Source organism: Clytia hemisphaerica, unplaced genomic scaffold (genome assembly GCF_902728285.1).
Source record: "Clytia hemisphaerica strain Z4C2 unplaced genomic scaffold, Clytia hemisphaerica genome assembly, whole genome shotgun sequence".
Lineage (NCBI taxonomy): Eukaryota > Metazoa > Cnidaria > Hydrozoa > Leptothecata > Clytiidae > Clytia > Clytia hemisphaerica.
This window is the reverse complement of record NW_027103272.1, coordinates 84,000-111,943: the sequence shown is the minus strand read 5'-3', so window position 1 is coordinate 111,943 and position 27,944 is coordinate 84,000. Positions and strand designations below refer to the sequence as shown.

General features: G+C 34.2%; 2 protein-coding genes across 2 annotated transcripts; one reads left to right on the top strand and one right to left on the bottom strand.

Moving 5' to 3' along the window:
* The first annotated feature begins 6,045 nt into the window (after positions 1 to 6,045).
* Positions 6,046 to 12,036, top strand: LOC136801844 (protein gustavus-like). Its single transcript, XM_067058511.1, has 2 exons — positions 6,046 to 7,294; positions 10,346 to 12,036. Exons 1-2 carry the CDS (start codon positions 6,559 to 6,561, stop codon positions 10,480 to 10,482), a joined length of 873 nt encoding a protein of 290 aa, XP_066914612.1. The 5' UTR covers positions 6,046 to 6,558; the 3' UTR covers positions 10,483 to 12,036.
* Positions 12,037 to 24,914: 12,878 nt separating this feature from the next.
* On the bottom strand, positions 24,915 to 27,473 carry LOC136801793 (zinc finger protein 862-like). Its single transcript, XM_067058461.1, has 2 exons — positions 27,132 to 27,473; positions 24,915 to 26,642 (listed from the first exon to the last, which is right to left on the bottom strand). The coding sequence occupies exons 1-2, from the start codon at positions 27,471 to 27,473 to the stop codon at positions 24,915 to 24,917; spliced, it is 2,070 nt and encodes a 689-aa protein (XP_066914562.1).
* Positions 27,474 to 27,944: the final 471 nt, after the last annotated feature.

Below are 27,944 nucleotides of genomic sequence, written 5' to 3'. Positions count from 1 at the left end.
GGGAACCAGCCGACTTTCAAATTGAACAGCGGCAATAATTCTCTGCAATTATTGATTTATGTACTTTAATTAAAGTCTGTCCTGTTGGATTTAAAGGTGGAAAGTTTGATTGATTTGTTATTGATTGTGTCAATACCTTAATGATCCAAATAAACTGAATGCTTTTCAAACCATGTGATTTTTATATTTTGAGCAATTTGACTCATCTCTTGATGCAGTATATGAATAATTGTAGCTCAGATTTTTTTGTTTTTTTTCTCCTTTTTCCTGTCCTTAAAGTTTGCTTGGAACAGTAATAACACTAGATTGTTGAGGCTTGTTTATACAGAAAGTGAGTACGCTCATTAAAAATTTTATTGTCATATTGAGCTATAGATCAAAAGATTGCACAGTACACGTTTTTTTTTATAAGAACGTCAAAAATTTTCGAAGCCTTCGGATGTTCTTAGTTTTTTGGATTTGAAGCCTTAAAATGTTCTTAAAATGTTCTTATTTTCAGCATTTTTTGAGCATTTTGATGTAATTTCTTAAGAAAATGCATGTTTTTAAGTCTCCAAAGCCTTAGAATGTTCTTAGAATGTTCTTAAATTTTTGGGCCTCGAAGCCTTATGTTCTTATATAGTTTGTTCTTATAAAAAAAAAACGTGTAATCTAAATTGATGCCCAGCTAGCAGTAGCCTCGAGATCAATGCTATAACTTTTTCTTTTATATACTGATGGCGAAATGAATAGTATGGTCAGGGTTGATAGTTTGAAAGTTTCAAATTCCCCACCAAAAAAAAACCGTTGATAAGAATCTTCCAATCAAAACACTTTACTTCGCCTGTGGTCACACTCACTTAGCTAGCAGATGCTTTATATTTTTTACGTTTTACTGAGAACAAGTTAAGAACATTTTTAGCTTTTACCGACTCTAAAACACTCAATTCTTTTTAGAAATTCCAGAAAAATACTCACAAAATGGTAAAATGGGAACGTTTTAAGAACATTTTTAGGCTTAAAACTCAAAAAGTTAAGAATATCTAAAAGCATTAAAGATTTTTGATGTCGTTATGAAAAACGTGCACTTGAAAACACGTAGGGCCTGTTTTACGTTCAAAAAATAAGCACGGAACGGGACATTCACCTTACGCATGTCACGTTGATGTATATAATAATTCGACATGTATGATACACGTTTTTTTTTTATAAGGAACACGTTTATAAGGAACTCGAGGCTGAAAATGGTTCAAAAAATAAGGAATTGTTAAGGAACTGCTCAGGCTGAGAATAAGTGGATTTGAAAATAATGTACCTTATTGGGACAAATTTGACCAAATTTCGATCTTTCAAGGGGCAAAAAGTTCAAAATTTCCTATGTAGTAAGGAACTCGATAAGGAACTTTGAGACTGAAATTCTCTGTAAAAATAAGGAACTCCAGGCTCAGAGCAAAGGTAAGGTTCCTTATAAAAAAAAAACGTGTATCAAAAACATCATTACCCCTATGAGATCGTGACACATCTTAATAAATATAAAAGGATTGATGATTTAAAATGTTTAATCATGCTTTCACATTATGCTCCTTTAAAAATAGAGCAGTCTTTGTTGTGATATCGGATCCCTCGTGTAAAGTTAAGGATGACGTTTCATCAACGACATAAAATGTGACGAAAAACTTTTATGTGATACCAATCTGGTAATCATTGATCTACTTGTTAAATAATAAGCTTCTTTTTTCTTTTACTTTTAAAGAGCTCTTTCTACGTATGTAAAAATAAACACGTGCCAAATTTAGCGGAAGGTAATGGTTTGTTTTCGGAACAAATTTTGGAAATTGATACTTTTTTTTTTCTTTTTGCCATGTGTTGGCTGTCAGTAAGTCTAGCAAGCTGGACGACTAATTCAGACATAGTAGAAACAAAAAGTAAAGGAGGGAACAATTTTAGTCAATTTTAATTTTAGTTCATACAAACTAAATCCCCTAACAATAATCGTATTATCACATAACGTCTATACTACTGTGTTACACGCATTATAAACGACTCCAGTCTAGCTGTCAGTCAGTTATTTCTAAATCAAATCTTGCTCTTCAAACTTTTTGTGTATTTGATAATTTACCCCGTTGTTACTAAACTAATTCGGACACATTGACGATAGAAAATTTGGACAGGATCATTGGCAAAATATAAGGACCTAAAATTTCAATTATTAGAAATCCTCATGTGATACCTCTCGAGAAATTCTAAACAGGCAAGTTTAAGTATGAAACTATATATTTGTCTATGTACATCTTCCAGGACAAAAAATTCTGCCCTGTCATCATGAACTATTGTATAGAGAGAAAACGAAAGTAACTTTTAAAGTAACTTTTTTTTTTAAGAGGAAGAGGAACAACAACTACTACTTATATCATAACAAATTTCGATCAGTTGCCAATCTAAAAACTTTCATTTCCAATTAATAACAACAGTCGAAGGGACATCATACTGTTATTGAAATACTGTAGATCGATCATTTTTATTACACTTTGTGTAGGATGGTGGATGATATAAGCCAACTGGTCAAATGAGAGATAAAACATAGACAGTATAGTTAGGTGGAGGACGATGATGAGTAACTCATTTTTTATAATCATGATACGAAACTTCTACATTTACACGTTTTTTTTTATAAGAACAAACTGTATAAGAACATAAGGCTTCGAGGCCCAAAAATTTAAGAACATTCTAAGAACATACTAAGGCTTTGGAGACTTAAAAACATGCAATTTCTTAAGAAATTACATCAAAATGCTCAAAAAATGCTGAAAATAATAACATTTTAAGAACATTTTTATAGGCTTCAAATCCAAAAAACTAAGAACATCCGAAGGCTTCGAAAATTTTTGACGTTCTTATGAAAAAAACAAACGTGTATTCTTATTTTTTATGAATTGTGATTCCCCAAGGATTGTATTGTTCTTTGATTCGTAATCTTCTAGCTTTTCTTTTATCATGCCTAATTTACGGCCATATTCGATCCCTTTTTTCCAAGATGTATATTCTTTAACTTGTTGTTATGTTGCAATTACAGTACGAACTCTTTTTGAGCCACGCTGTTCCTATAGAAAAAGCAAAATAGTGTAAACAGGTCTATTAATATAACACAAATTATAAACAAGCGTTGTCATTTGAGTCATGTGTCGTTATTGTCAAAGCTTGCAATTTATCATACATATATTAATTTGTCTGGTAAATATTAGAAAATCAATCTGACTGTCATATGTCTTATTTTAGGAGCAAAGAAGCTCAAAAGTTACATATCCACAGATTACATATAGTCACAGTGTTAGCAGAAAAGAAGTTCACTTGTAACGGCTTAGCGTATCATTTCGACCTCTGTTATCAAAGAGACGTTATAAGTTATATGATCCCAATTTTCTTTTCGAAAACCTATCTGCTCAGTGGGACCAAGGCAAAGGGGCTTGATGACATACATGCTTTACTGTAAACCGAGATATGAGTTTTCTGATTTGATGTCCTTCGAAGTTTATCTTAGACATCGGTATGAATCATTAAAAGTTTTGCGATAAATGATTTTTCTTAATATTTACTTTATGACACTAAACAGTCATCCCGTTATAGGACCGTTATCTTCTTGAATCCAATTTACGCTTTAAAAGTTTAAAAAGTTTTCTTTTCTGATATCTGAGATTTGTTTTTTCCGATATCTCATTATTATTCACTTATAATTTGAATTTTAATCATTGTTTTTTCCTTCTCTGTAAAAACTTATCCCCTTTAACACATCTTTCCCAATTGGTAATTACAGCCAGTGTTTCCTTTCTCAAAATAAATGCATTCACCCCTTCAATGTTTCAATGTTTGTTACTTCACACGTGTTATATCTTTCACCTTTCACATATTAATTGTTTGTCTTGTGGCCTATGCGAGACTGTTGTCTCTGACATAGGTGTCAACATATAACACTCTGTCTCTTCCTTTGATGAGGTAACGCAAGGTAATGACTGTAATTGGTTAAACCGCAACTTAGTGAGTTAGTGGAGGTGGCGTATGTGAGATGCTTGAATGAATGAAATGGTAGGTAGGTAGGTAGGTATACATGTTTGGGTATCTTTTGTTACTTTGTTGATGTTTAGATGGGAAGGTTTTCTTGTTTTTGAAGTTGGAATTGGAAAGACACGAATTTTAGAGGGATTATGTAGGAGAGATTATGACAGATTATGTAGTGCTCCAGTTAGTCTTTTTTGTTTTGTTGTTATGTTACATATGTTTTTTTTGTCGCTTTCTGTTTCGCTGTTCTTACTTGTTTATCTTCCTATACTTTATTCGTCGAGTATTTTTGTTCTTTCAGTTTCATAGTTAAACTTTAAGAAGTATCGTTTACATTGCTCAACTTAAAAAGTTAAACATTCTTAAAAGTGGTGGCTTAAGAATGAGTATTGATGAAATCGACTTGGGCTTTTGACAAAAAAGCTGTTGGTAAGAGACTTCAGGTATTAACTTTACCTTAGTGAAAGTACTTATCCAGAAGAAAGGTAACCAGAAGAGGTAGAGCTAGAAATTAATTACCATGTAGTTACAGTTGCTGGTAGTTAGAACAATAGTAACCAGAAGAAGAAGAAGAAGAAGAATCAAAGTTTTTTATACTGTAGAAAGACAAAACAGGAAAGACTAACAAAGTTCTTAAAAAGTCGGCATCGATGATGAGGAGGAAGAAATCGATTTTATTGTTTCATGCTATGATTATACAGTGTGTTGTTTATGATGAGGGTGATCAACTCGTTCTATAATCAGTCACCATCTGTTTTGTTTGATTTCAAACAATGCATAAATTTGATGAATTTATAATTTCATTAAAATTTTTCTTCCTTTTTTTTTTGTTTCTTTCCTTTTGAAACAAAATGATCAAATTTTTGTTCACACACCAGAACGCCTCTTTGACTTTTTCGTTCTTCAAAATGATTTTTGATTGAACCTCAACAGATGAGAAATCATGCTTGAGTGAGCAAACTAATCTATTGAAAAAAAATTCCCGTTTGCTTTGAACGGTGCTATGTAGCTGAGAAAAAAGAAACAATCATTCGGACCAACCAACCATAGAAAAATGTTCATTTCTGAATGAACTTTCCCGCGCATTTTAGGTTTATTTTAATACATTGGTGTTTTTTTTCCCGAAGAAAAAGCACGTGGTCAATTTAAGATTCGCGACAGGGGGTTAAAACACAACTAACGGGTTTTTTATCATGATTATCGAATAAAAAGAAATCTTAACAGTTCTTTCCTATATTATACTAGTCGTAAAGAATGTCATTATTTCGGGTCAGGCCCCAAGAAAGTTTTTACTTAAAATAGGGAATTTTAAATATCCAACTACGTTTTTAACTAAAATTTCCAATAGAATTATTCTAAAATAACACGTTTTAAATAATATCTAAATGAAACAGTGTGTCTTCAAAGAGAGGAAAAAGGTCTTCAAGTAAAATTATTGAATTTGCTTTCCGTTATATATCCTTTTTAATAGTTTTGTTTTCAACTTTTAAATCAGGACAGCCCAAAAGATTTTTTGTTGTTACTCTGTTAAGAAGTGGATCATCATACAGGGGTCTCAGGGAGAAGTAAATCTTAACATATTTGAAAAATGAAAGAAAAAAAAGCTAGATATGAATATTTCAAACTGAAATTTTTTTTCTTTCAATATGATATCCCCCGTCTAGTTTTCAAATATTCACGCTGTCCATGAAGAAAAAAGAGCACGACACTTAATTATGCAACCGGCCTTGAAATCCGCTACTCGTTTTCATAAATGTTGTTCAATACATAACAACTCTTTTTCTCGCCCGTCTCTCGTTGCTTTCACAATCACAATTTATGCGAAAAAACGTCATAATTTATTCGGAAGTGAAACATAAAAAACAATCGGTTTAATTATGCGTTTAATTCTCATTGTTAGAATTTATTCGTTGTTGAATAGAGTTTCTTTTGTTATTGATTTCTCAATAACGTCTCTCTATTTACGACCACTTGTGTTATTCAAAGCAAACGGGCAAAATATAAGAGAAGTTTATGGTTCAATGAATTTCAGATCAAAACCATAAACCAATGAGAGCACGCACTCTTAACGAGAAAAACACTCGTGAATATTCGTTTTCAAGCATTTCTTTGAAATCAAAAAGAACAGACGACGATTTGAACGAGTATTAGTTTTTTTCTCGACAACACTTGATGATATAAACAGTAGAATCGAGAAGTGTTTATAACAAGAAGAGACAGAATACAGAAGGGACTAGCTTGAACTACTGTGAGATTTTCTTTGAAGAAGACTTTTGTTGTGTTGTATCACTTACTGGCTTTCGTTGAGTGCATTTATATTGCCCATTTGGTTTATTGGTGAAAAAAGCCACGAAGAAATTCATTTGTTTCCATCAAAAAAGAAGAAGAATTATTTTCTCGATGTGTAAATTTTGAGAAATAATTTTGTTTTTACTGGATTTTTAGATTGTTGAATAATAATTGAACCAAAGTACCGCCATCATAACGCGTTTACACAGCTTCCGAATTCACAGAGACTACCTAAGGATGGGCTCGCGTATCAGTTCAGCCAAAAGGACCACTGAAACCCTTAATAACGGTAAAGAAACCAAAATAAAGCGACGAGGATTAAAACACGGTTGTGGCAAAAGAGACACTTTAAATCAAAACGAGAATTGTTTTCCCAGACCACGCAAACTGGAAATATTATTGGATAGGCCACCGGCCAGCCGAAAGGTACAGGAATATCATGGGTGGAATACAGATGACCGTAGCATGAATATTTACGTTAAAGAAGACGATTGTAGAATTTCTCATAGACACCCTGTAGCACAAAGTACAGATGCTATAAGGGGGAAAGTTGGATTTTCTAAAGGACTTCATGTATGGGACTATACTTGGTCAACTCGTCAACGAGGCACACACGCCGTAGTAGGAATCGCAACGAAAAAAGCTAATTTACATTGTGCTGGATATCATTGTCTGGTCGGTGCAAATCAAGAAAGTTGGGGATGGGACTTGGGACGTAATAAATTATTTCATAACGAAAAAGTAGTTTCTTCACAGACTTATCCAAAAAATTTAGGCTCAGATGCGAATTTTATAGTTCCAGATACCATTCGTTGTATATTGGATATGGACAGAGGAGAATTAAGTTTCGAAGTAGATGGACAATATTTAGGAGTAGCATTTACTGGTCTACAAGGACAAACTGTTTACCCGATAGTATCGGCAGTATGGGGACATTGTGAAGTCAAAATGAACTACATTGGTGGCTTAGAACGTAAGTTTTGTTTTGTTTCTTGTCACGTAGTTTTTATCCCCCAAAAAAATACCATGTCTATTTTTCCATCTTCTCTTTCTCAGTTTCTTTTCTTCTTCTTCTTCTTCTTATATATCTATCTTTTCTCCTTTATTTCATCTAAGATTTTTCTCCCTTTGTGTTGTGTTTGATAAACTTCGTATGAAAGAGAGAGCTGCTTGCACGAGAGAAAGTAGAAAGAATTTTTCCTTTTTTCAGTCAATCAGAGTCCCAGTGTTTGAATTCAAGCGTGTCTTATTTTCTTTTCAAAGTTAACACTCAACTGCAAAACTCTGTGTATTTTCCTTTTCTCTGTGTTATTATTGAACTTTTCGCAGTGACAGAGTGACATTTTTTCTGCCAATATTTGTTTTCTTTGAAAAAGGGTCTCACTCTTAGAGTCTCAAACAGTAGGCAACCTCGAAAGAAAGGACATTCGATGCTTTTGTTTGTCAAGAAATCTCAGGCCTCAAGGCTTTTCATATGTGATTCAAAACTTCGTTGTTGTTGTTTAGTTGACAACAATTTTTTAGTCGTTGGGATAATTTCTTCAGGATGTCGCGTTAAGGTCGCTTCCTTAGACATAGCATTGGAAAGAAATACCCTTTGTCTCCTATAGTGTTCATGTGATAATTTCCTATACTTTAAAAAGGCTTTCAACAACAATAAGATCTTTTGTCGTTATGTAACCAATGATTTGTGGCTTTAGTCTTTTTCTGTTTCAAAAAAGGGAACTTTTTCTTGAAATAAACCCTTTTCGTGAGCTACTATATATACCATAAAAATGTAACAAGAAAAGGGGTCTTTAAATTTGTTGTGTTTTTTTTTCTTTCTTGTATTTTCTACAGTGTTTTTCTCTCGTCCAAATTCTCATTTTTGTATTGCTTTCTCTATCACGAACTAGTAATATGGCCTTATTAAGGGGAATCCAAGCTCACGAAATACTTCTCAAAAGCCTCAACGATAAGATGATAAACATTAGCGAAAACAGCTTCTCTTTCGTCCATGAAAAACCTTTCTACCTTAAAAAGGGGAGACTATTTTCAAACCTTTCTATTATTAATAACAGAAAATGCATCCTTTTTCTAATACCTAACTTGGTCAAAAAGTTTTTGTTTCAAATTTCGACACAGTGATAAGGAAAGGAAAAGTTCGTCAGTATAGCGGAATTACATTATCGTCTTTTTTGTATTTCCGTAACAAAATAATGAGTCGGTCCTTTGTTTCCTCTTCCAGTTGAGATGTTTTTTTTCTTTCTTTTCTTTCATATGATCAAATAATAAAAAAACCAAAATTGCTCTTGGCTTTAATTGCTCCCTCTCTGTTCTTTTTGTTATTTTGGATGTGTTTTTTTTTTGTTTTTGACTTTTCGAACATGTGGCGTAGATGTGTGACGTCACATTTGCTGACGAATGAATGAGCATACAGACATGTGATGATATGCGGAATATAATGATAATGAAATAGTGTTAATTTTTAATTATGAAACATTTAATTGCGTTTCATTGTCTTATTTTTGTTGATATTCTTACTCACTTCTTCAACAACAAAAACTGATACAATCTGTTCACTCATTTTTCATACGAAACTTGTTAATGCCTTGTGAAAAGTTAACCCTACTCGTCGAAAAAAATAAATCGTTATCTAAAATAAGCTTTCTTATTCTCTATCACTATCAGCACTTTGTCATGCACTTAAAAAGAAGATATTTTACAGGATTTGTTTAAAGACCCCAAAAAACATCATCAAACATTTTACATTCATGATGTCATGAATAAAGCTCTGTAACATTATCTTGAATCAAACATCATTCATATTATATGTGTGTCTTTTGATCTAAATACACATTGAGATTTTGTCTGAAACATCACTACTCATCTTTTGACGTCACACTGTATTAATCTATTCAACCCATATATATCTGTTGAGGAAAGGCTCTATTTTGACGACTATACATGATCAACGAGTGTTTTGTTATGATATTTCGAGGTGTACTGCCTCTTTTCTTTTCGTGTGTTGTTTAATCACGTATTCAGGAAAAATATTAATATTACTGTTTAATTTTATGATGACGTCAGCCTCTTTTTTTTTGCATCCCTCGATTTTTTAAGATACTTCGAAACTAAATACATTTATGTAAATTTTAATGAGTTTTCTTGTTTCTATAAACTCGTGGAATCATGTGAAATTTGTTGCAAAGTCATTGCTATTTTTCCAATCAGAAATTTTTTTCGTGTGCGAAATTTAAGTATTCGGGTTCCATTTGGTGTTTTTTTAGAATTTTAAGAAGATTTTATGAAATAAACAGATAAGAGAGAGGACGGCAAAAGCAGAAAATTGAAAACATTGTAAAAGAATTTAGAAAGAAAGGGTTTTATGGCAATAAACATTTGACTACAAAGAAAGCACGTGGCTTTTTATTGACAACAAAATGAATTTGCTAAAGTATATAATTTTCTTTTTTTTTTCTTTTTTTTTCTTCTTTCGTTTCTTTCCCTTTCTTATTTTTTATCGTATTTTTGTTATTCAAGACTTATCTCCCTTTGCGACAGCTGGAACAAAAAGAATGTAAAGAGGCATGAATACATCACAACCAAATTTTTCCCAACACAACTAACACAACACGCTTCTTTTCTTCAGAAAATTTCTTTTCAAAAAGCTAGATATTCTCATTGTTTTCCCAAAAGTTCATTCGTTTTTTTAAGACTTCTCAACTCAACATCTTCCCATCATTCTCCAAGGAATTCAATCTTATCTTTCTAATATCACTGAACACTTTCCTTTCATCTTTCATCTTGATCTACACCCTTAAAGGCCCAGACCTAAATTATTCTACCCTTTGAACTGAACGAAACCATTTTTTTATTATGGCCGGTTCTTTTATGACATGTCTGTCTGGCGCTCTATTTGATATACTCCCCGATAAGAATCGTATAATAAAAATCTTTTTTCCTAAATGTCTTTAAACGTTTTCCTTCACTGATTAACTTAATCAAAACATTGGAAATTAATTTTATTTTTTCCTTTCTACAGCGGAACCTTTACCTCTGATGGATTTATGCCGATTGACCATTCGTCAACAAGTTGGTAAAGAAAATCTCACTCAAGACACTTTAGATTCTTTTAATATCCCAAGGCAGATGAAACAATACTTAGTCTACAAATGGTAAAGCATGATGGCGAGTTGCAGAGGATAGAGTAAGCTCTAAGGGGAGAAAACTGAATTCTCATCTCACAATTCTTTGGTGTTCTCCTGGCAAAGAAGGAGATTTAGGAATGTCGAAGGAACAATGGTCAAAGGATTGAAGATGGAGAACAAAAACAAAAGAATGATCCAATCATTTCCTTGTATCATCGTTCATCATCTGAGTCTTTCTCTTATTCAAAAGGCAGGAAAGTTTAATTGGAAATCATCAAAAAACCGACGGATTGCGGTATACGTTCATCAACTTAATTGGCATGTTCCAATCACCCTTGTTATTACGAAGCTGGCGATGAAAAAAATATATATTGTTATAATGACAATCTGGTTGAATTGAGAAAACAATACAAGCTTTTGTTTTGTGAACAGATGTTGGTTGTTATTATTATGTTAAAAAGCACAGAGATGAAAAGATTAAAGCATTGGAAATTGTATTGCTATTGGATATTCGCCGGTCGTTGATTATACCATTAAACGAGGCGAGTTCGGAAATAGTTAACCGATTCTCGTTTCGTCTAATTTGAGGTTCCTGTAGTTAAAATCCCTACAGAATGAAAAAGAAATTACCTCTTACTAAAGCTTAAATGACTCAATTTGTGTTGATGTTGTTTTTTAAATTTGATTCTTTTTTTAATACAATTATTTTAACGGCTTTTGTTTCTCTTACTGCTCAAAGTATACATGATTAAAGTTAAGCTGCTCTGTTTTTATCTTTCTTGTGATTGAAGGGAAAAAATATTTTACTGAATCAATTTTAACAGATTTTTCAGTCTAAAAATGGAAATTTCAAGCCGTTTAGATTAAAAATTTTAGGTTAAAGAATTTTTTTAAATCATTTTAGAAACATAACTGGTCATTAGAGAGGGCCAGTTTTCTTGTACACATTCTTTATATTGACAAAACACCACGACCCTATCCATTTTCAAATTGGAAAAAACTTTTTCTTATAATTTAGAGGAAAAATTTGAAATAATTTATACTTTGTATTATAGATTTATGATAATTTATGCGGAGAACTGTATCAAAAAAGTTCATCTATATTTATTACATACCTATTTTGTTGTTTTTAGTTTAGCATTTATTATTATAATTAAGTGTTTATTATTATTTTTTAAAAGAAAGAATTTTATCAGTTTTAGAGAGATTTTTTGAAAACAAATCAACAGTTTTTACAAATTATTATGAAAAGTAAATTTTACTTTCTCTTCATAACTACCATATACGTTTCCCTTTTAAACACCTTTGTTTTTTCCTTAATTTTCCCTTTTCCCTTGTTATGGAGATGATTAAAATAGCTCCTTTTTCACATTTCGCCTTAAAATAATCTATATTTTGACATGTTTTGCTTTACCCTTTACCTTTATCCATCCTTCAACTCCCCTGACGAAAACATTTAATTTATTTTTTTATTTTTTGACATTTTATTTTTCAATTTGATTTTTTTGCAATGCAAAATTTATCCGCCTTATGTAAAATTCTTTTCTCAGAGATATATTTTATCGCCATTTGCGATTACATTAAACTCGTTTATTTTTGTGATTGGATATTGTTGGTCCCACCTTTGATTTGATATTTTAATTGAGTCTTTTATCCTAGAGATCAAGATGCCAGAACAATTCATTGCCTCATCTCTAGAAGGTTTTAATTCCAATGTGTCGTTTTTTAGACAGACAAATCCACCTTAATTTAAGGTTTAAGTCCAAATAAAATCCATAAAAGTTTTCAAATTAAGGCCGATTTCTTGTTTTCGACAATTCCGCTAATCTTTCTCAATCAAAGATATAATTTACTTTAAAACGATTGAAAAGAAAATCCTTACCTATTCTATTGGTCTATTGTTTTTATAGTAATAACACTTTTACTAATTAAGTGATCTTTCAAATTATATTAGTGGCAATTAACTGTGTAATTTGTTTAAATCATCAGCTCTAATTAACACATTTCACTTAAATTTATGACCTCCTGTCATTTCGAATAAACATCCTTAATTTTTTTTTGCTTTTCTTTCTTACATATTCTTTTGCTTTACAAATTGGTCGGTTTTTTTAATTTAATTATGATAGAAAGAAATTGGTATTTCGTAACACCAATGACTAGCTTAATGACAAAGATTTGATTGGTATACCCTTAACTAATATCACAACAGCACACAATAGATTACAATTCTCTTCAGTACCTAGGTATAAGTCCCGATGATTTCAATGAATTTGATTTCAGAAAATTTTGCAAATGACCCCTAAATTCAACCACCAACCCCTTTTTTTCGTTGCGAACATATCATTCTATGTTTCATTTTTTCAGGTTGCTTAGTTTTTTTGTCTCGTATGATAAAGGAAAAAAGGAGCATGTTTTGAAGATCTAACGAGGCGATTTCTAAGGTATTATTTTCAGAATTTTTCTTCAAACCTATTAAAATTGTTTTTTAACAGCCAACTTCTTGAAGTCCGTCTACATCCATTGCTGCCTTTCCTTTGCCAACATTCTAAATTTCATTTTAGGTATTGAAGATGTCTTTGTTGGATACCGTGGATGATTCGGACATTCCAATTTTGGAAACTCCCTGCTGAAGCTTCTTCATTGTTGGAAGATTTCGCAATTTTTCACTAGCAATGGCGAATTTCGAAACTTTCCAACAATGAAGTGCAGGAACTGACACCCTTTGTTTATTGAGCATCTGATAGTATGTGAGTTTATCGACAATCCCAGCACCAGAAAATTCAGGATGCAGATCGAAATAAGTATATTTTTAGTTTATTTTAGGTATTTCAGAATTTTTCGCGAGATTAACTTTAAATTGATTCCCTAAAATTTACCAAAATTGTGAAAGTTTATTCGATTAAAGTCGTAAAGTAAGTACACGCTTTTTCTTTTATTAGAATAGTGTAATCGTGTAATTTGACTGATGGTGAGCACTTACGCAAAATTATGTACGGGGGCGTGCTGCTGGTCAGGGTCCCTTTTTTAGGCTCTGAAGATATCTGACAGGGTCCAAAGTTTACTAATTTTCAAGATGTGTTTCTGACAAGGTCCCAGGTTACCAAATGTTCTTATCTGACAGTGACAGGGTTTATTTTTCAGCGGCAACTCCAGTGGCACATCCAAGTCGGCCGTCAAGGTCAGTGCCCGGGAGTACACACCCAAGAACTGCGGACCAATTATTTTGAGACTTGAGAAAGCAAAGATCGATGAAGTGAGTAAGAATTGAGTAAGATTTCACCAGCATAAAAATTTGGACTTCTAGGTTGACTTTGTACATGAACTAAACACCCCAATTACTCAAAAACGTCATCACTGGATGCTTGCAAACACGTGTTTATTTTATAAACCTTCTATGATTAGTACCTTGAATAGTGGAGCCTTTTCTATTAGCGGTAATCTTATATTTGTTATGAGCTCGTAGAAGCCAATAAAGTTCATCGTGGTATGTACAGTTGTGGATTTTGCTAAAAATAAATTCTTGATATAGTTTCCATGACGAAATGCCCCAAATGCAGAAATGAAAAAAAAGGTTTTTTAGAAAAACTATAGCAACAAGTAATAAATTCGATCTCATAATCACGCCCCGATTGCTTCTCAATACTTCATAACGAACTTTTTCCATTCATTTAACGAACCTTTTCTTGAATTACAGGGGGAGTAGGAAGTAAAATAAGGAAGTAAATACTACGTTTAATCACTGACCTTTATATATCCCTGCTCCAAGCTACATCCGCCATCTTTGATAAGAGTTTTTTTTTGAATTGGTAGCCGAGAAGAAGCCATGGCAATGTTAAAAATTAACGTCCAAACGGCGCTACATCATCAAAAGTATTCGAGGGAAAGTAAATCTAGCGCTCTCGATGCATTTTCACCGCTATCGAGTAGTGCCGTCATTAGGGTAGCAAAAAAACTCCGTTCAAAGATTTTTGGTTGGCCGGAATTGAGTAACTTGGTCCAGGGATATATAAAGGTCAGTGCGTTCTATAGTGTCCTATTTGCTGGTAAATTTGTAATTTGGGAACGAAACCCTTTGCCTAATGAATCATTATTATAAACAACTGGCTATTTTTTGTCGATTTCTCTTGCTTATAGCCTTGTCCGTATTAGTGGGGTCGTTTAGCATAATTTACGGGAAAACAATAAGATCTAGCTGAAACTTTCTCCAGACCTTCTCTATAGGATGGTTATGCCTCAGGGAAAATTCCCCTAAAATCCCATTGGTGGAACATCCCTTTTTTGGGACATGTCTTTTTTCCCCAGGCAAAACCCTAACAAATTGTGTACTTTAATGGGATAAATTTTCGCGGGGATTAATTTTCGCGGATTTCGCGGATTTGGGTGTCATCCGCGAAAATAAGTCCCATTGGAAATTTGAAAAAGGCCCATCCGCGAAAATTAGTTTCCGCGAAAAATTTGAATTTTTTTTGCAATCCGCGAAATTTCTATTTTTATCGTTTTTTTTTTCTACATAAGGGCACGCAACCTTCGAAAAAGGTCAAATCCTCGATATGCTTGTTGGCAAAAAATCGTTTTCCCAAAGTTTTCTTCACAAATTTACAAACTTGGAAGAGGTATTGGAAAAATTTTTATATAAAGTGATCGCTTATTGTTAAAAGCTTTTCAATGCAAGAGGGTAATCCAACTGGCTTGAAATTAAATTGACATGAGAAACTAAAGTTAATTTATTTTCAATTTAATTTTTCTTATCCCGAATTTCTCTTCCGCTTTTTTCCCAAATAGGCTTTTGATAGTTGTAATACATATCTCCTCGCCCTATTCCAAAACACCCTCTTATTACTTGAAAAAAAAATTCTTAATTTTTTCTGGAAAAATTTTATTTCAATGTTTTGACCCTTTTCAAAAAATTTAATTTGTACCCCAATCCGCGAAATTAAATCCCCGCGAAAAATCAGGAAATCCCTCATCCGCGGAAATTAATCCCCGCGAAATCTTAAAATTTCGCGGATGAGCTCAACCGCGAAATTTAATCCCCGCGAAAATTTATCCCATTAAAGTAATTGTCAAACTGGCAATGCCCTATTTATGGACAAAGTTGACATCAGATTTGGTGAGTTTGTCGAAAATGAAGGATATGTTTGCTATTATTGTAATCAGGGTTTGAGAAACCTGTTGTAATTTGCTGTTGAAAATTCTGCTGAATAAGAATACCTTAAGAGAAGAATGAGCCAGAAATCGAATTAGAGAGCGGGAAAACTTCAAGGGAATTTTCATCGAAATATAGAATGTCGAATAGTGGAGCGTCGTTTATGAGAGTTTCTTAATATTTATAAGGAAATTTGACGGTGACTTTCGACTTGATCGAAGAGGGGAGCTTACCAAAGATGCGCAGTAATGCCCAGTAATAGTTATAGTTTTCTTCATAACTTTTGGACACGTGAAGCAAATTTAAAGTTAAAGTGTGAAAGCTCAAAATTTAAGTTAGCTTTTCGTCTTTCTGATGATGAACAGTTTAGATTCATAACATTTTTATTTTTCTCACAACCTCGCTTCAAACTTTTACACTTTTTTTTGAAACACCTAGTACTATTCCATTCTGCCACTGCCTTATCTTTAGGTAATACTAACACAGGCATGATATTAAGAAGACATTTTTATAAATTAGTGATTCCTACACATACAAAACCACAACGTCGACCCCAATATAAAGTTCTACAGAACCTGGTAACAGTTATTATCCTAGCTCTTTATAATATAAACTAAAGTCTGTACACGATAAGTGTGCACTCTTTTTTCATTTACCTATAACTTTTGAAGGAATTCTTCAATCTTTATAAGTTTGGTATCATTGGAAAGATATTAGTGAGTGGAACAATTTGAAATAAAAAATCTTTAAAAAAATTCTAAAAATGAAGATGAAAATGAAGAAGAAAAAATGAAGATCTTGTAGAAAAGTGCTATAATTTTCATTTTCACTGGAGAGATTCTTTGATCTTACGAGATCATCACTGTGAAAAAATTTCATTAAAATATTTATTCAATATAAAGTTATAATACAAAGTTAATAAGTGATTGACCCCAAAAATCAGCAAAAAACTGCAGAAAACAGCGTTTTTAGACGTCAATCAGCTTATAACTTTGTTTGATATCTTTTGACTGAATGATTATTTTTGAGAATTTTATTCACAGTGATGACGTTCGATGATTAAGGATTCACTTCAGTGAAAATGATAGTTATAGCACTTTTCTACAAGATCTTCATTTTTTTCTTCTTCCCCGGGAGGGGGGGGGGCACTTAGGCAAAAATAGGTACGGGGACGTGCCGCTGGTTAGGGTACCTTTTTCAGTGTTGCAGAATTACTGACAGGGTATCTAAAATTGCAAAATCCTGATCTGACAGGGGCGCAATTTCATGATGTGTGTCTGACAGGGTCTGTTTTTGCCGTTTTTGCATGTAGAGTTCTTTTGCAAATCGTTTTGACGCGGCGGTGAGCAGACCCCTGCGAGGGGCAAACAGCTTTTTGCAAATACTTATCGCACAGCCAACACAGGTGCTTTGCTGCTGATGTCTCGCACCACACGCCCGTCATTGCGCCCTCTTAAAGGGATCAAGGCTAATTTCAAAGATACCTCTATTGAACTATTTAGAATAAATGTTCAGCTGAATAGTGGTACTAACAACATTGTTTCCAGATTTTGATTCAGATTTTTTATTTCAACTGTTATGTTTTTTTTCTTCCCATGTCGTTAAGACATTCCGCTGCAGGCTTAGAACAGCTGTAGAACAGAACAATACTCTCGACTCTTCTGTATTAGTCTCATTGACATCCTCTCGTCCTCTTTGTAAAAGCGTCGTTTTAAAGCTTATACTTGCAAAATAGTCCTTTCAAACCTAGACTTCATCAGTTCTGATTTTGAGAACCTTACCGTAGGATCACATAAGATTCCGATTCCTGCTATAACATTCCACTTGCCACTTGAAAACATATGATAGTTAGTTCCGACTAGTTGAAAACAATGAAACAAGTTGGCCGATTATAAAAATAATCAAAACATTACTTCTTTTTTGCGTTTTATGATTTGCCAGCTTGGATTAATTCACTTTTTTCTGTCGGTATGCCCGGGAAAACTAGCGGAATGATCCCGGAAAAGCGCCAGTAATGCTAGAGCGAGAATCGGAATCTTATGGATATCTGAAATTTATCTACGTTCATTATTACGTTTTTTGAAACTTTAGCGTTCTATTTGTTCTTGTACATCTATAATATTGTATGACCTTTCTAGCTTTGAAACACATTTTGTGGAAGTAGAGAGTGATGATTTTGAATAATATTAAAGATATGTTTACTTTGTAATTTCATAACTCTCGTCGTCGATTCTTTTGGTCGGTTTTCTAGGTATTGAGGTTTAATGTTTATGCAATCAGTGGCGTTGTGGCAGGGGGGCCGGGGGGCCATGGCCCCCCCAGCGGAGCTTTTTTGAAGGGGCGCCGAAGAGCAAGGGGCGCCAAAAGAGATTTTTAAACGCCCCAATCTTAAAGATCATACTTTATGCGCCTTAAGTTGCGCCCAGGACCAATTTTACTGAGATAATTTTTTAAAAATTGACTTTGGCCCCTCAAGAAAGATTTCCCCACAACGCCACTGTATGCAATGCTGTAATTTTTTAGCCTGGAAATGTTGATATCACATTATACTTTACGAAAAACGCGAAAAACGTGTATGAAGAGTAGGTTTTTAACATAGAATCTGACAGGGTAGGTTTTTCAGGGTAGAATCTGACAGGGTATAGGTTTTTCACGGTAGAATCTGACAGGGTAGGTTTTCCATCGAATTTTTCTTCTGACAGGGTCTATTTTTCATCAAATTTCATTTCTGACAGGATCGACATTTGAAACTCCATCGGCACGTCCCCGTCGGTCGTCAAGGTCGGTGCCCCCCCCGGGTCTTCTTCATTTTCATCTTCATTTTTATAATCTTACATTGCTAACGATCTCAAAACTACAATCAGTGCCATAACATATTGGCACTTTTGGCTAATTTACCATTTTTTGGAAAATTTAAGTTGGAGTGAGAATGTCATCTTCAGGCCTTCAACTTGATTTCATCGATTATTTCGATCTGAGAGGGGTTTTTTGGTTTTTAGGCTCTTAACTCTAGCGCTAAAACACTACTCTTCGAACCTACTTTAGAAAACTTACAAATCGATTGTGGTTTCAAAACTTCCCGGTGAATTTCCCTTTTGTGCCAAGTATTTTGTCACTGATTGTAGATGCTTGGATCCGTTTGTTATAAAGACCATTCAACCTTCAAAGAGAACCCTCCCCCTGGACCCTCGATTTACGCAATCACGCAATTATTTCTTGAGTTTCACGCATACCTGATTTTGCAGGGAAGTGGGAAATTTAGGGAAAAATTGAAAGAAATATTGAAAAATTGGGAAATTTGTACAAAATCAGCGGAAGAAGGAGAAAAATTCACGTGTCCACGCCAAAATAGCACAGATTCACGCATTCACGCAATTGAAAAGTTGATTTGCAGTTCATGTTCACGCATTTTTTATCAATTCATGCATTCATGCAAACCACTGCGAGGGCCTTCAAATAATACGAGTTAAACTGTACTTTATTGCTAGTGTTTTTTATATCGAAAGAGTTAAAGAAATGAAGAACTTCACAAGGCAGAAAATCCCTTCGATTGCGGTAGTAATCTTTTAATGCAATTGCGGTATAAACATTGCTTTTACATTTTTCTTATACCACAATTGCAGTACATAGAATGAGACAGAATTCAAGATTCAAGGAGAAAATGGGCAATTTTTTTTGTTCATAATAATTATTTCCTCTTCAAAATTTGCATTTGGGCGAGAAAGTCACTTTTGAGCGACCGAATATTTTTGAACCCAGAAAAGTCATACAAAAACAAACCTCTGGAGGATTTTTTTTTAGTAGTTATCTTCCTTCTTGTGACCTATTTGGTGTTTCGTGTAAAAAGAATTCTAGAAATGAACGAGTAGAATCCGAAAGATTCAAATTGGCACGGAAGCACCCAAAAAGAACAGTTTTTTCGTAAAACATACGCAAACCAGCTATATTTGGACAAAAAAGCTTCGCAAGAAAAAAGACTTCAACTGGCCGCCATAGCATAAAGACAAGCTTTCTTCTCTCTCGCGTACGATTTTTGTAGATGAATCGATGTTTGTGGATATTTGTCGACTAGGAATAATGTACCCGTTATAAGCCTTTTTATTAGGCTTACCACGAATGAAAACTACCGCAATTTAGGGAATTCCCTGACTGAATGAAATAAATACTGCTGACGGCACAGACAGAGAAAAAATCTGCAGCAGCGGCGCAGGCAGGCCAGCTACAATACCCGTGCGCCCCGTGGCGCCCTGACGCCCTTGCGCTCGCTTTGCTGATAGCTCTTGCGTATGACTAAGATAAGTAAGAAAAAATATTTATTATCTCTGATTTGATGGTCTTATTTTGATCATGACCCGTGTCCGTCTGATATTTTAATCTTAGTTTCTGAATCGATTTGAAGGTTAACAGATAAGAAATAAAAAGTTACCTTTCGTATCAAGTACGTTATAGCATTAATTTTCTGCTTCCAGCTCAGCAAAAAGTTCACAAGTTCTGAAGTTCTCCTGATGGTGCTTTGGTTTTCCTCTATCATTTTCGTTTTCTGAATCAACTTGGTATTTATCGAATGCTGTAGTTAAATTAACAAGCTAACAGGCCATTTGAAATTATTTTCAGGAGCGTTCCAGAACGGTCGCGAAACGATCCCTTGCCTTCCTTTACGCTTAGCGTCGTGGATGTGCCCAAAAGTTAATATTTAAAGATTAAACTCAATAAGAACGTTCGGTAGCCTGGGAATCCAAGCGTTAAACTCTGTTCACAGTCTAGTTTTAAGATATTTTTCCTGCTTGTTTTTAAAACGCTTGGCGCAGGTAACTCGCATGCAGGGAGATTTTTCCCTGCAATGCAGGTCGGTTCGTTGGTTCGTTCGGCCTGATTGGACAGCTTTCGGCGTATTACTTGGCAGTACTTTTGCGCGCATTTTGATAATTTTGATGCGCGCACATAATTTATGGAACAAGCTGACTCCAGTTAGGAACATTTGGCGAGTTCCTGTACGCGGCCGCAATCAAAAAAATCATAACAACACTCATTAAAATAAGGCGTTCGTGTCTTTTCTCACTTTTTTTAGCCTAGACGATGTAGCAAACAAAGTAAGTATAAGCACACTGTGCTTTTAATCGGCTGAAATTTTTTTTCGCGTCGGAAAAACTTTTTCAAACGTTCAGCAATGATTGACCAAACTATTATAATGAAAATTATCCAGCGCATTTTTTATCTTCTTACCTTCTTCATCTTCATTAAAGCACTCGAGGTTTACTGAAGTTAAGCACATAAGATATTCTTATAATTATTGATATTCACTGAAACACCGTTCTTTGTGCGCTGAGGTGGAGTGCGTGACGTAACTTGCGCGGCAACTAACTCGCCTTCTGTTGGAAGATCATATTGGGCGTTTTGACGTTATCACCTATTGAAGCAGCGGGCGCCTCTGTCTTTCCGCAACTCTTTCCACCATTTTAAATGGTCTTAACAATAGATCCAAAAGGGCGCCATAATCTTGGAAGATGATTTGTTTTGGTCTCCGGCTTTGGGAAGTAGCAATGTTTTTGGTTGTTTACGATGGGAAATGGTAAGAAACTTAAGTTTACAAGTGTCATTTAGTTTTTGCTGGTTTATAGAATGGCAGGATCCTGGATGGTTTCCCTAACTGGACTCTGCAGAAAAAGCAAAACAAATGAAAATGAAAACATAGATTCATTTCAAAACAAAATGGCTGTTGGCTGGAAGACGTGCTGGAAGTCTAAATACATGTGTGTGGCTGATGTTTTGATGTGGTTTTTAGTAGTTTTGAAAGTCTTTGAGCTTGTGAAAGAGTTTTTATGGTAAGTTGATTATGTGTGTTTGCCTGGGTTTCCAAAGTTCAGCAAGTCTGTCAACAAGGGTTCACACACAGACTGTTTATAACATTCTGTGTCAGACTAATCTACATGCACCAAGCTCTATAATTTTAGAACTTTGTGAGGTGAGGTATTTTTTGTTTTTTCTAAGATTATGATGAGCTTGGATTCCCAGGCTAAACGTTCGGGAACGATTTGGAACGTACAGGAACGATTTGGAACGTACAGGAACGATTTGGAACATTCGTGAATGTTAACGTTTGTGAACATTCTGCAATCTTCCTGAGTGTTTTAAGACATTCCAAAACTATAGATAACAAGCAGTTTATAGTCACACCATGGAGGTATAAAGATACAGGAGAAGTATGCTATTGTGACCAAGTTCGCCCTACGATTAAAAAAGTTACGATGTATGTATGCTCATAATCTCATATATATAGGTGCAGTGGTATAGTGGTCATTGACTTTGGTTGCTGCACAGGCGACTGAAGTTCGATTCCCACTTGCAGCGGTTCACTTGGCAAGTGAATGTACCTTCGCCATGCCCATGCCATGTGAGGGGAATTGGGTAGTCAGTTCAAGGTGCTGACGGGGCGCTAATTGAAAGCGTCTATAGTTGCGAAAATGGGCCTCAAAGCCTCCTGCGACTCAACCAAATAGAAAAAAAAAATATATCGTGCATTCTTAGGAGTCCATCAGTGATTCCGACCTTCCTATCATTCCTATATTTAAAGAAGGATGTCGAAATTAGAAGAGGGATGTCGATATTGGACCAATTTACGGTACATCAGTGTAAAAAAAGGCCTGTAAACTTGGCAATCCCTCTTCAAATAATAAGATTTTTCGATCAATTTTTTCTTTAAGGTGAACTCTATTTCTTGGATACTTTCCTCCAAAATTCTCTAGGGACTTTATGTCATACAAATTGAGTCTGAAATTGTGTGTGCTTGTAAAGAACTTTTCATTCTGGCTTTAAAAAATATCTTTTCAAAACAAAATTGAACGGATAACGAAATGGAACATAAACTTGTGTCGTGGACAAAGTTTTCTTTTATTTTCGTATATTAAAAAGCTAGAATCTTCAATACTGATAATTAGAATGTTCAGAGCAAACTTGAGTTCTACTAAAAAGTCTCATTTCATCTAGACAGGAACCCGTCTGCATATTTTTTTTAAATCTGATGAATACTTGACAGGTCCTCACTTACTAAAATAAAAACCAAATTTCAGAACTAGCAATAAGCAAAAAGCTCGTCCCAAAAAATCTGAAAAATGGCAAAAAATGGAGTTTTCAGAATGTCAAAAATTTTTATATAGACATAAAGAATATCATTTCATGAACAATATGTGAAAAAATCAGAGCAGGAACATGCTCCATTGAAAAGTTATGACCAGATTTCCGATTTCCAGGCTAAAGTAAAATCCCTGGAAAGCTCACAAAAATCAAGATTTTTACAAAATGGGCATATAAAGGCTACAAAGTAGTTTACCTTACCAAATGTTTTTAAAAATTGATAATTTTCAAGTTACTGAAGAAATTAAGTCATTTCAGATGTCCAATGGAGTTTTTAGGGGGTCTAAAATTCTGTTGCGCCGTGACGGAAAATCATAATTTCTAAATAAAATTGAACAAAGCAGAATTTTTTCAGTTTTTAAATGTTTAAAATATTAGACCTATTAGGACTGTTGAGAATCACTAAAGGAATTCACTCTAAAACACCAAGGTAATTCTTTAGTGTACTTTAAAGTTTGCGTTGCGCCGTGACGGAAAATCCGGGTTGGCATTTTAAAATTATCTTTTCTCCAAAACTTGTTCATCAATCAACTTGATGTTTATATGACATGCTTAAACAAGTCATCTGGTAAATATTTAGCTGCTAAAATTTAATTTTAGACTTAGTCATACCTTAGAAATAGCCAATGGAAAAATACTAACAGATTTTTTTTCAAAAATGTTTCATTCTCATTTTTTTCCAAAAATGTCCATATTTTTTAAACAGTGCTAATTTTTCAGTATATGATTTTTGATCTTCGAAAATACATGCCTTGGGAAATATTTAATAATTGTTTTGATGGCAATATGTTGAAATACGATGAGAATAATATATTATTCATATTTGTGATTTTCATTGTTTCATCAAATTTTAAGCCAAAATGGGCCATTTATTGACCTTTCAAGAACCAATATCTTTCCAGCACATTCACAAAACCCCATGATGTTATATATCATTAAAAGCAAAATTTTTCATAGATTCTGAATATCTAATTCTTAAAATTCACAATTTTGTTGGGTGATAGCTATAGTGCTTTAAGTAGTTTTTTCAACAGCTGGGACGAGCTTTTTGCTTATTGCTAACTTGCGCTTTCTCTAAGAAAGTGTGACCAGTAAATGAATAACAAAATATGATTGGCTAAATTTTCAACCGTCATTAGGATCTGGGAAACTCTCAGCCCATACCATGCTATATATTTCAGTTTAGACCTAAAGCTCTAAAACCAGCATCTAATAATGGAAATCAAAACTATAAAGTGCACTCACAAACAACAATTTGTCAGATCTAACAAAATTAATAACCACACTGTCATCATTGACAATAAAACAAACGATTTTCTGTCAAGAGCCTTTCAAACATTCCAACAACTTCCATCGAAATGATCTATCACAGCTCAGTCTACCAATTTTAGCGCGGTCCGAGGATTGAGCCAAGAACGCTCCGCGAACTCCTGCGCGGGTGAAAAACTTCAATCTGTCAATCATTTTCTCAAGCGAAGAGTACCGAAGCGATTCTAGCTTTACGATAGTGTCGCTGGTCATCAATGGATAGTATTCAACTATCATTATCCCTTTATTTTCATTCCTAGAACTTTTGCAAAAAAAAGGAAAAATAGAAAAGTTGTATTTTTTACTGCTCTATTCACATACTGAATTTGAAAGATCTTCTATGTGGCGTTTTTTTGCAAACTTCAAAAAACTAATTTTTGTCCCGCCTTTGCGGGACTTTGGCTTAAGTGCTTGAGTGCAGCATAGGGTACAAAGTCCAAACCTGCGTTCAGGGTTCTAATTATAAATTTGAGGAGCTTCGCTAAAAAAATGCGAGCGAAGCGAGCCGGATAGCGCCGCAGGCGAAAATTTTTAGATGTTTGCGAAGCACTTTTGGAGTTTTGCGATGTAATTTGCGATTAAATGCGATCTATATTTACGATCTATTGTTCTATCTACAACATAAATGTGAAGTAGATAGAATTTAGAAATTTGTATGCCTTTTTTGGAATTTTGTGTTCAAAACAATAATAAATTTATGTCTCTACTGTCTCGAGAAATCTCTACGAGAACGGAAATTTGTGTAGTAAAATTATATTATATATTATAGAACCATATTCTTGTAGAAAATAACTGAATAACCTAGAAAGTAAAAAGTAATAAAATCGAATGCTAAAGTGGTAGTAAGTTATCATCATGTGACTGAAAGTCAAAATGTCTCAATCAAACTGTTCAAATTCATCATCACTGTTCTCCAGGTCAGATAGGGTAACCTGAGCAATATCAATGACAGAATATCCACTTTTAGATTTAACAGAGCGACGCTTTGACAGATAATCTCTTGGTTTTGCCCCGTTTATCCTGCGATTTCTGGAATCTGTTTTCAGTCTATTCATTCTGCTGAAAACTCTTTCAATTTTGGCATTTGTAAACGGGGTAATGAGAAGAATTTCTATGATATGTAAGATGTTTTTACATTCGTCTTGAAGCCCCTTATTCGAAAAAACTTCTTTCCAAACCTTAAGATAATCCTTCTCTCCTGCCTTCAATTTGGGTGAAAGGGAAAGCTTTAGTCTATCCCATTCTGACGAAATTTGAGAAACATTGCACTTTTTCTCAATAAGAGAGCGAAAATGATCGACTAAGGCATTCACACTTTCGTCACCATAGTCTAACAGCCCTTTATCCTCCTCAGGCCATAATGATACGTCAAGGATAGTCACGAGGTTTTCGAAAACCGGTGATGCCATCATGTTTGAAAATCGATTTTCCATTGTGATCGCTAGCTTCGTAATAATTTCTTCAAATGACTCACTGATTGATTTCTGATGGACTGTAAAATTTGATAACTTTACTCCTTGATAGTTTCCATCATCAGCAACTTCCTTGAATAGTTTGGTGATGTGAATCAGACGGTCATTGTTACCATCCTCTAACGATGAGTCAACAAGAATTTGTAGTTTGGCCATTGTCCAATTGAACTCTTTAATTCGACGGACAGCAAGCACAGGGTCATGTTTTTCCTTCTGGAAACCTAAACTGAGCACTTTAAGTGGCGTTAGAACATCAATGTACATTGCTAAGTGTATGGGAAACTTTGCATTTTTCCATTTTTTCACTTCTCCTTGTATTTCAGCCCGCTTCAAAGCCTGACTGTCTGTTTGTGCTAACGATTCTAAATGTTGGATGTATACACCATAGTTGTTTAAAACAATCTCCATAGCTTTGATCTTGTGGGCAATCCATCTTGTTCCATACGATTTGTATGGTTTTGGAATCGATTCATCATAAATTTCCTCAAACTTTTTGAGTTCACGTAGCCGTTTCGGGCTTTTACGATATAAGTAAAATAATTTGAGGAGCATGTTGTCGATTTCTTTAAAAAATGTCTTATCAAAGCAGTCTTTAACGGCTAGCTCCAGATTATGGTTAAAACAATGGATAATGGTTAGCCATTGTGCATGAACTTGCATCTTAGCACCAATACCATTATGGATGCCTGTATTAACAGAAGCTCCATCAACACACAGATTGGCAAGGGAATCATACATAGGAGTTATCCCGATATTGTGAAAAGCCTTTTCAATATTTTCTTTCAATCCATCAGCAGTTGCTTGATCCGGAGCCTCTATTCCTAAGAACTTAACTTTTGGCTCACCACCAGATAGATAGAGAACATATACTACCTCTTGTTCTGTGATGCTTGCATCGGTACTCCCATCGGTTAATACTGAATAGTAGTTGGCATTCAAAAGATCATTCACAAAAGAATCTTTCATCTCCTTACCAACCGTATCGATAAATTGAGCAGCAGCTCTGTCATTCCTGTAACTGTGACTCTTTTTCATACCGTTCTTCTCCTCCAAACTCAGTAGATCTGAAAAGTCACTGTACGGTCGTTCCTTTTTGCATAGATAGTATGCTGTGTTGAATCTGGTGCGCAGGATCTGAAATTATAAATACAGGGGGGATTCTATTTTTTTCACTCCATTCTCTATTCGAAATACTACTCTTTAAAACTATACAAAAATCATGTGAAACCAATTAAAAACTTTTTTCTAGACACCCCTCTTCAATTTAAAAACTTAAGACATTTATAAGTTTTGTTTACTGACTGAAAAAGGTTTGTCTAAGTATGTTAGAAAATTAGCATTTGAGCTTTAAAATAAAACGCAACTCTCCAGCTGGCACAAAACGTTGTTTTAACGTTCATATAACTGATTTAACGTTCATATAACGTTTTAACGTTCATATAACGTTTTATGGACGTTATGAACGTTGGATGTACGTTGAAACAACGTTGTGTGCCAGCTGGGTAATTAATTTTTAGAAGGAACTAAATTTTCATGATTTAATCATTACATACATTGCAAAAGAAGAGAAAACACAGTATACAGATTATGTAGTTAATCAAAATTATGACAAAAACTTATTACCTTTTCATCTTCTTCTTGCATTTTTGTTAAACCTTTACCAATCGGTGTTTTTGAAACAATTTCCTTGTTATAAGATTTTGCACCCAAGGAAACTTTCAATGAAAGGTCCTTTGCATGTTTATGAGGCTCTCCTTTGATGTGTTTATCCAAACTATCTTTCTTTATAGATTCTGTACCGTCTACCCAAGCCTGACTGAATCCTTTCATTCCTTTAATCTTGTCAGAAAACTGAGAGCAAACAATACACTTCATTTTTCTGACCTTTCCATCGACAATCTCCAATATATCTAGCTTGCATTTTAGAGAACTTTGCCACTTATTTACAGTTGTTAACGAAGCCATGTTGGTATGAAAATGAACGAAGAATGAAATTAACCACTCCATTTAAGCTAAAAATGACGCAATAGTGAGCTTCAATAGCTTTGAATAAAACAAATGAAATACATGAAAAAACTTTTTGCTATTTACTTTCATAGTGGGCAGCACCCCTCCAACCCCCACCTGAATAAAGTCACCCCCACCTGCATAGGGTAACCCCCACCTGAAAAATGCTACCATCCCAACCCCCACCTTCTTGGACCACCCCCACCTAAATTCTGAAAAGTTTCCAACCCCCACCTGAAAAAGGTTTTTGACTGTTTTAACAATTTTGAGGGTAAGCAAGGTTAATCACTTGAAAATAATTTCCATGCTTCTTATACTTCATACATCTTTAGTTATAATTATTAGACTTGAGAAGAAATAGATTTTTACTGTCAATGTATATGTTTATGATGAGCTAGGTTGAAAGAAAGTTTTTGAGTCAAAATAAGA

Bases quoted from the DNA above. Each gene is read 5' to 3' on its own strand.
- LOC136801844 (XM_067058511.1), top strand. From the start codon at position 6,559: ATGGGCTCGCGTATCAGTTCAGCCAAAAGGACCACTGAAACCCTTAAT. The intron at 7,295-10,345 runs GTAAGTTTTGTT...TCCTTTCTACAG, and splicing joins CTACATTGGTGGCTTAGAAC to CGGAACCTTTACCTCTGATG.
- LOC136801793 (XM_067058461.1), bottom strand. From the start codon at position 27,473: ATGGCTTCGTTAACAACTGTAAATAAGTGGCAAAGTTCTCTAAAATGC. The intron at 26,643-27,131 runs GTAATAAGTTTT...TTATAATTTCAG, and splicing joins TGCAAGAAGAAGATGAAAAG to ATCCTGCGCACCAGATTCAA.